This window comes from Procambarus clarkii, chromosome 5 (genome assembly GCF_040958095.1).
Source record: "Procambarus clarkii isolate CNS0578487 chromosome 5, FALCON_Pclarkii_2.0, whole genome shotgun sequence".
NCBI lineage: Eukaryota > Metazoa > Arthropoda > Malacostraca > Decapoda > Cambaridae > Procambarus > Procambarus clarkii.
In genome coordinates, this window is record NC_091154.1 from 59,683,204 (window position 1) to 59,692,824 (window position 9,621).

General features: G+C 47.2%; 1 protein-coding gene across 1 annotated transcript in view; it reads left to right on the forward strand.

Moving 5' to 3' along the window:
- Positions 1 to 8,572, forward strand: part of LOC123752753 (ankyrin-1) — a 193,772-nt gene extending 185,200 nt beyond the window's left edge. Inside the window, exons 4-5 of the mRNA XM_069304666.1 lie at positions 3,786 to 4,244; positions 6,592 to 8,572. Coding sequence (XP_069160767.1) covers positions 3,786 to 4,244; positions 6,592 to 8,301 — 2,169 coding nt within the window. The 3' untranslated portion in view covers positions 8,302 to 8,572. The remainder of the gene's footprint in view (positions 1 to 3,785; positions 4,245 to 6,591) is intronic.
- The last annotated feature ends 1,049 nt before the right edge of the window (positions 8,573 to 9,621 follow it).

The following is a 9,621-nucleotide window of genomic DNA, read 5'->3' on the forward strand; positions in this document are numbered from 1 at the left end:
GATGGTGCACAACTGCTGGTGCACCTCTTACACCAGCTGGTAGATGGTGCACAACTGCTGGTGCACCTGTTACACCAGCTGGCAGATGGTGCACAACTGCTGGTGCACCTCTTACACCAGCTGGTAGATGGTGCACAACTGCTGGTGCACCTCTTACACCAGCTGGTAGATGGTGCACAACTGCTGGTGCACCTCTTACACCAGCTGGCAGATGGTGCACAACTGCTGGTGCACCTGTTACACCAGCTGGCAGATGGTGCACAACTGCTGGTGCACCTCTTACACCAGCTGGCAGATGGTGCACAACTGCTGGTGCACCTCTTACACCAGCTGGCAGATGGTGCACAACTGCTGGTGCACCTCTTACACCAGCTGGTAGATGGTGCACAACTGCTGGTGCACCTCTTACACCAGCTGGTAGATGGTGCACAACTGCTGGTGCACCTCTTACACCAGCTGGCAGATGGTGCACAACTGCTGGTGCACCTCTTACACCAGCTGGTAGATGGTGCACAACTGCTGGTGCACCTCTTACACCAGCTGGTAGATGGTGCACAACTGCTGGTGCACCTGTTACACCAGCTGGCAGATGGTGCACAACTGCTGGTGCACCTCTTACACCAGCTGGCAGATGGTGCACAACTGCTGGTGCACCTCTTACACCAGCTGGCAGATGGTGCACAACTGCTGGTGCACCTCTTACACCAGCTGGCAGATGGTGCACAACTGCTGGTGCACCTCTTACACCAGCTGGCAGATGGTGCACAACTGCTGGTGCACCTCTTACACCAGCTGGCAGATGGTGCACAACTGCTGGTGCACCTCTTACACCAGCTGGCAGATGGTGCACAACTGCTGGTGCACCTCTTACACCAGCTGGCAGATGGTGCACAACTGCTGGTGCACCTCTTACACCAGCTGGCAGATGGTGCACAACTGCTGGTGCACCTCTTACACCAGCTGGTAGATGGTGCACAACTGCTGGTGCACCTCTTACACCAGCTGGCAGATGGTGCACAACTGCTGGTGCACCTCTTACACCAGCTGGCAGATGGTGCACAACTGCTGGTGCACCTCTTACACCAGCTGGCAGATGGTGCACAACTGCTGGTGCACCTCTTACACCAGCTGGCAGATGGTGCACAACTGCTGGTGCACCTGTTACACCAACTGGCAGATGGTGCACAACTGCTGGTGCACCTGTTACACCAGCTGGCAGATGGTGCACAACTGCTGGCAGATGGTGCACAACTGCTGGTGCACCTGTTACACCAGCTGGCAGATGGTGCACAACTGCTGGTGCACCTGTTACACCAGCTGGCAGATGGTGCACAACTGCTGGTGCACCTGTTACACCAGCTGGCAGATGGTGCACATCTGCTGGTACACCTCTTACACCAGCTGGCAGATGGTGCACAACTGCTGGTGCACCTGTTACACCAGCTGGCAGATGGTGCACAACTGCTGGTGCACCTGTTACACCAGCTGGCAGATGGTGCACAACTGCTGGTGCACCTGTTACACCAGCTGGCAGATGGTGCACAACTGCTGGTGCACCTGTTACACCAGCTGGCAGCTGGTGCACAACTGCTGGTGCACCTGTTACACCAGCTGGCAGATGGTGCACAACTGCTGGTGCACCTGTTACACCAGCTGGCAGCTGGTGCACAACTGCTGGTGCACCTGTTACACCAGCTGGCAGATGGTGCACAACTGCTGGTGCACCTGTTACACCAGCTGGTAGATGGTGCACAACTGCTGGTGCACCTCTTACACCAGCTGGTAGATGGTGCAAAACTGCTGGTGCACCTCTTACACCAGCTGGTAGATGGTGCACAACTGCTGGTGCACCTGTTACACCAGCTGGCAGATGGTGCACAACTGCTGGTGCACCTGTTACACCAGCTGGCAGATGGTGCACAACTGCTGGTGCACCTGTTACACCAGCTGGCAGCTGGTGCACAACTGCTGGTGCACCTGTTACACCAGCTGGCAGATGGTGCACAACTGCTGGTGCACCTGTTACACCAGCTGGCAGCTGGTGCACACGGTCTACGTCGTAATGTGTATACAGGTGTTGGTGCATGTGTTACAACAATATAATGTGTTTACAGGTATTATTTCATATAATGAAGGAAGAACGTCCAAAGATCAAAGAGCTGGGAGAGCTTGGTGCAGGTGTTGATGAAGTAACAGAGCTTGGTGCAGGTGTTGATGAAGTAAGAGAGCTTGGTGCAGGTGTTGATGAAGTAAGAGAGCTTGGTGCAGGTGTTGATGAAGTAAGAGAGCTTGGTGCAGGTGTTGATAAAGTAAGAGAGCTTAGTGCAGGTGTTGATGTAGTAACAGAGCTTAGTGCAGGTGTTGATGAAGTAAGAGAGCTTGGTGCAGGTGTTGATGAAGTAAGAGAGTTTGGTGCAGGTGTTGATGTAGTAACAGAGCTTAGTGCAGGTGTTGATGTAGTAAGAGAGCTTAGTGCAGGTGTTGATGAAGTAAGAGAGTTTGGTGCAGGTGTTGATGTAGTAACAGAGCTTAGTGCAGGTGTTGATGAAGTAAGAGAGTTTGGTGCAGGTGTTGATGAAGTAAGAGAGTTTGGTGCAGGTGTTGATGTAGTAATAGAACGTAGTGCAGGTGTTGATGAAGTAAGAGAGCTTAGTGCAGGTGTTGATGTAGTAAGAGAGCTTGGTGCAGGTGTTGATGAAGTAAGAGAGCTTGGTGCAGGTGTTGATGAAGTAAGAGAGCTTAGTGCAGGTGTTGATGTAGTAATAGAACGTAGTGCAGGTGTTGATGAAGTAAGAGAGCTTAGTGCAGGTGTTGATGAAGTAAGAGAGTTTGGTGCAAGTGTTGATGTAGTAACAGAGCTTAGTGCAGGTGTTGATGTAGTAACAGAGCTTAGTGCAGGTGTTGATGAAGTAAGAGAGCTTAGTGCAGGTGTTGATGAAGTAAGAGAGTTTGGTGCAGGTGTTGATGTAGTAACAGAGCTTAGTGCAGGTGTTGATGTAGTAAGAGAGCTTAGTGCAGGTGTTGATGAAGTAAGAGAGCTTGGTGCAGGTGTTGATGAAGTAAGAGAGCTTGGTGCAGGTGTTGATGAAGTAAGAGAGCTTAGTGCAGGTGTTGATGTAGTAAGAGAGCTTGGTGCAGGTGTTGATGTAGTAAGAGAGCTTGGTGCAGGTGTTGATGTAGTAAGAGAGCTTGGTGCAGGTGTTGATGTAGTAAGAGAGCTTAGTGCAGGTGTTGATGTAGTAAGAGAGCTTAGTGCAGGTGTTGATGTAGTAAGAGAGCTTGGTGCAGGTGTTGATGAAGTAAGAGAGCTTGGAGCAGGTGTTGATGTAGTAAGAGAGCTTGGTGCAGGTGTTGATGAAGTAAGAGAGTTTGGTGCAGGTGTTGATGTAGTAAGAGAGCTTGGTGCAGGTGTTGATGTAGTAAGAGTGCTTGGTGCAGGTGTTGATGTAGTAAGAGAGCTTGGTGCAGGTGTTGATGTAGTAAGAGAGCTTAGTGCAGGTGTTGATGTAGTAAGAGAGCTTGGTGCAGGTGTTGATGAAGTAAGAGAGCTTGGTGCAGGTGTTGATGAAGTAAGAGAGCTTGGTGCAGGTGTTGATGAAGTAAGAGAGTTTGGTGCAGGTGTTGATGTAGTAAGAGAGCTTAGTGCAGGTGTTGATGAAGTAAGAGAGCTTAGTGCAGGTGTTGATGAAGTAAGAGAGCTAGGTGCAGGTGTTGATGTAGTAATAACACTAAAATGTGTTTAAAGGTGTTGGTGAATGTGTTACAACAATACATTGTGTTTACAGGTGTTCCTTCATGTTCTGGTGCAAGAACGTGATAAAATTAAAGAGTTGGGAGAGCTTGGTGCAGGTGTAGATGAAGTAAGAGAGCTTGGTGCAGGTGTTGATGAAGTAAGAGAGCTTGGTGCAGGTGTTGATGAAGTAATATCCACCATAAGAGGCGAGGCTCCATGGAGAGCCTGCTGGCCACAAGGCAGGTCAGTGGTGAGCCTGACTCAGCTCATGGTTCAGGCGGCTCGTGCCAAGTGCACCTTGACCTGCAGCTTCCTCCACCTGGCTGGTGCTCAGTCCTCCTTATGTAGCAAGTCCGGCGCGAGTCCTCTGCACGCTGCCCTGGACGCTGGACACTGGGAGCTGGCGGGCCGGATGGTGAAGGACATGGACGGCTCTCTGTATGTTCCTGACCCCACAGGTCGCCTGCCCACAGTCACCCTGCCTCCACACCTCGCCCACTCTCTGGAGCAGGTCAGTCTACATGCTCCACACCTCACCCACTCTCTGGAGCAGGTCAGTGTTCATGCTCCACACCTCACCCACTCTCTGGAGCAGGTCAGTGTTCATGCTCCACACCTCACCCACTCTCTGGAGCAGGTCAGTGTTCATGCTCCACACCTCGCCCACTCTCTGGAGGAGGTCAGTGTACATGCTCCACACCTCACCCACTCTCTGGAGCAGGTCAGTGTTCATGCTCCACACCTCACCCACTCTCTGGAGCAGGTCAGTGTTCATGCTCCACACCTCACCCACACTCTGGAGTAGGTCAGTGTACATGCTCCACACCTCACCCACTCTCTGGAGCAGGTCAGTGTACATGCTCCACACCTCACCCACTCTCTGGAGCAGGTCAGTGTCCATGCTCCACACCTCACCCACTCTCTGGAGGAGGTCAGTATACATGCTCCACACCTCACTCAGTATGTGGGTGAGGTGCTCCACCTCCACAAGTCAGTCGTTCAACTCACTACATTCATACTTAACTAGGCATGACTAAACTAACATCCAGTTATGGAAATTTATCAATATGCAGTTATATATATTCAATGATATTCCATTGACTAGTGCAGTAAGGTACTACGATCTTTCTCCTACACAAGCACACATATTGCGCCTAACAGGTAGAACCGTCCCACTTATCCTATTTAGCGAGGCTCAACATGCTCAACAGAATAAACACATTTTTCCTTTGTTGGTTACATTTAAAGTTAATTTTGTTAATATTATAATGGAACACCATAAATGGGTTTATTTAATATTTCACGTGTAACGAGAGTTCAAATGTTTACGAGAGTAAGTACACAGGACAGTGGCGGCGCCAGGCTGTCGGCCCTTAGCATTTCAAAAGTCACACCTTTTGAGTGTTAATTGTCACAGGTTAAGTAGAGGTCAGGTCGTATCAGGTGACCTCGCTCTCAGCTAAACAGGTAACTGCAGACATTGGCTGTGTTCTTTCCATCAAACAAGCTGTTGTGTAGGTGTGGTAGGAAGATAGTCAGAGGCTATCTGCTGGTAGGCGGAGTTTAGCTCTCAGTCCCCCCTTAAATAAACGTTAAATTGTACATTAGAGAGATACAGAGAAAGAGAGAGAGGTTCCAGTAGCCATGACTATGTTTGTCTCTCATGTTACCTGTGCCATCGACCTGTACCAGGCCGGTGAGAACTCTAGCTGTCAGCCGTATCACTCTCTCCTTGCTCACCATCTTATACTTAGAGACTTTGGTGAGTGAAATTGTAAGGTTGACGTATTTTGTGCTTTCCAATTTATATGTTGTGTGATTTTCAAATTCTGAATTAATGTTGACAAATGATCATCAAGGGAAAGGGTTGAGTTATGATATCCATATGATTGTGAATTTTCCTGAATATATACATACAAATTAATAATTGATTAAATTACTTTTAAATTTTCTTTAATTCTGATCCCTAGAGTTTGGATTTATGCCTATATTAGTGAAAGCTAGAGTAGAGAACATTCTGAAGTTTACTTGCTAAAGATTATGTCCTAATAATTCTTGATGATATGATATAAATGCATACAGTTGTTACGAGATAACATCAGTTAAAATTTTTGGATTTACAAGTTCCATTCTTTATCTTATTAATAACTCTTGAATGGTTGGTGGCAGCCCTTACTCTTTCTTCTTCCTTTACTTCTATTTCTTCTTACTCCTTCCTACATTTTCCACTCTTCTGTCTAGCACTTCTACTACTATCTACTGCTATCTACTCTTCCTATCTACCTCTTATCTAATTAAAGTACTCTGATCCATTTTCTCTCATTGTAAACTTTCCCTTTCACCTGACCACTCTTCCTCACTCCTCCCCTCCACCTCACTCGCCCCCACTCTATGCGTTTTTATCTTTTAATTTTTCTCTATTTTCGATTATGTTACAACACCAACAATATTTTATAATAACCTATTTAAATATTATATTTTGGCAGTATTGACGAATAATTGGTATATTTTGGTAAGATGAGACTGCAAAGTTATTTTGGTCTAAAGTATACAAATTGCATATCATATATGTAATAAATCATGTATCTATCAGTGTATAAGATAAAAATGACATTAACAATTCTTTGTGAGGCATTTCGGCTTCTTCAACAACATCCTTACAGCAATAGTTTAAAAAATCTGCAAGAGCCATTATTATTATTGTAATATTTTTCATTTAATTTTATATATATATTTTTTAACATCTATTGTTTTTTTATATATAAATATGATATCAGAAACCAATGTTTTGCAATGTTCAATGTATTAAAATGTTGTGATAATAATTACGAGTAATTATAACCCAACATATTTTACAGAGTATTTATAACAAGGAAAGGAACAAGCTGCAGGACCTACAGGAGAAGATAACACACCCCATCGACAAGAAACAGGTGCAAGAGATTCTGGACGTTCAGGAAATTCTCTTCACTAGCTACTTCAAGAAGACTACTCGGGCCAAGAAGAGAGCAGGAGCTAGAGGATCCCGAGTGTGGTCCACAGGACCCCAGGCTCTCCTGGTGTTGTCCACAGGACCCCAGGCTCTCCTGGTGGCCTCACGAAGTGGGCTGCAGCAGCTGATATACCTCCTGGTGAAGGTGGGAGGCCTGGCTGTAGACACACTAGTGGATCCCACCGGTGCCACCACTGCCCTCCACCAGGCGGCCGCTCATGGCAAGTCAGGCTGCGTCCTCCTCCTCCTGAGCCTTGGTGCCCAGCCGCTCCTGCCTGACAGATACGGCCACACACCTCCCCACCTCGCTGCAATGTTCGCTCATGATGATGTTCATGAACTTTTAGCAGAATTTATTATAGAACCTGAACCTACCTGCAGGGCGGGAACTACCCCACAAGAAGTCCGTAGACATTTCTCTCAGTATCTCCTGAAGTACAATATACGTGAACCTGAATCATCATCTAATATTGAACACATAAATAATGACCCAACAAAAACTGCAATGAACCTTCTCTACCGTATTGACTTGGGGAGCTTGGTGAGAGACTTGGAGAAGACAACGGTTGACTTCACCAAGTGTGAAGCACAAGAGGTCAAGAATGAAGTAATGAAAGAACTTCAAAAAATTACAGAAAATGTTTCAGATGAAATTTTCAGAGGGGAACTGAGACTGTCTGGGAGCGCTGCAGATGGTACAAGGCTCTATTGTCCCGATGAGTTCGACGTTAATTTTGTTCTCCAGGAGCTTCCTGGAGTCAAAGTTAAAGTTATACAACAAACAGAGAAAGAAGTCTTAGCCAGTGGTCATAAGTTAAAAGTCAAAATAAAGACGAAAAATTCTGGTCTCCATGGGAATAATTTAGTAACAAAGTTTTATGATAGAGTGAGAGAGATCCTGAAGAGCCACACCATTGGTGACGAGCGTCTTAGTCTAGTGCCACCTGGCCTAACCAGGACGCAGGTTGGTGTGACACTGTCACTGGCTTGGCAGGGAAGTGAGTATCCGCTGTTGTTGGTCAGTGTTGACTTAGTGCCAGTGGTGGTGGTGCCATGGCCTGAGGAGATCAGCAGACCTCCCCTCACACCCGACACCTCACAAATAATCCAGCTCAGCAACACAGAAGATGGGTCGTGGAGGTGTAGTCTGGCTGCGACAGAGGTGGAGGTGCTGCAGCAGCTGGAGCCTCAGGAGCGCCGGGTGTTTCTCACCTGCAAGACTCTCCTCTCCCGCTTGAAGGCTGAGCCTTGGATGCCCAGACATGTCAAGAACCAGTTTTCCTGGTGGGACTCCCGCTATTGGAAAGTTCCGACCCCTGCAGGATTCTGCCTCAAAAATTCCTTCCTGAGGCAGCTGCAAAGGAAGCGAGAGCAAGGAGTCGAGTGGCAGGAGAAAGACATATTGATCCTAGTGAGGTCAGTCTTCAGAGACATGTGCCATGAGATGGTTGATCCATCAACTGGTGTCGAGTCTCTCGTGCCAGCCAAAGTTAATGCCTACTTCGGTGGAGATTGTGAAAAACCCAAGATGGGTGAAGGAGCTCCCGAAATTGTTAGCTATCTTGACACTGTCTAAGATAGCTGGAAAACTAAGACAGGCTACTTAGGACTCAGATGTGGCTTCCTTAACAACTGAGTCACTAACTTAAGCTGTAGGCCTATAGTTTTCTCAGGGAATCTTCTGCTGACAGAACACTTAATCTTGCAGGTGATTACAGGACAAGAAGGATATACAAGGAAGGTGAACCTCTCAATGGGATCATTATTGTCAGGAACAGTAATGGTCTTCCGCCTCAACAACATCAATACATTTAACGTTTTATCCCACCTGGTTCTGTTAGGCCCTGGAAGTCCTCTCCTGTTACCTGTTATTATTGTTGTCAGGGTGACTGTTGTCAGGGTGACTGTTGTCATGGTGACTTGTCATGGTGACTGTTGTCATGGTGACTGTTGTCATGGTGACTGTTGTCGTGGTGACTGTTGTCATGGTGACTGTTGTCATGGTGACTGTTGTCATGGTGACTGTTGTCATAGTGACTGTTGTCATGGTGACTGTTGTCATGGTGACTGTTGTCATGGTAACTGTTGTCATGGGGACTGTTGTCATGGGGACTGTTGTCATGGTGACTGTTGCCATGGTGACTGTTGTCATGGTGACTGTTGTCATGGTGACTGTTGTCATGGTGACTGTTGTCATGGTAACTGTTGTCATGGGGACTGTTGTCATGGGGACTGTTGTCATGGTGACTGTTGTCATGGGGACTGTTTTCATGGTGACTGTTGTCATGGTGACTGTTGTCATGGTGACTGTTGTCATGGTGACTGTTGTCATGGTAACTGTTGTCATGGGGACTGTTGTCATGGGGACTGTTGTCATGGTGACTGTTGTCATGGGGACTGTTGTCATGGTGACTGTTGTCATGGTGACTGTTGTCATGGGGACTGTTGTCATGGGGACTGTTGTCATGGTGACTGTTGTCATGGGGACTGTTTTCATGGTGACTGTTGTCATGGTGACTGTTGTCATAGTGACTGTTGTCATGGTGACTGTTGTCATGGTGACTGTTGTCATGGTAACTGTTGTCATGGGGACTGTTGTCATGGTGACTGTTGTCATGGTGACTGTTGTCATGGTAACTGTTGTCATGAGGACTGTTGTCATGGTGACTGTTGTCATGGTGACTGTTGTCATGGTGACTGTTGTCATGGTGACTGTTGTCATGGTGACTGTTGTCATGGTGACTGTTGTCATGGTGACTGTTGTCATAGTGACTGTTGTCATGGTGACTGTTGTCATGGTGACTGTTGTCATGGTGACTGTTGTCATGGTGACTGTTGTCATAGTGACTGTTGTCATGGTGACTGTTGTCATGGTGACTGTTGTCATGGTGACTGT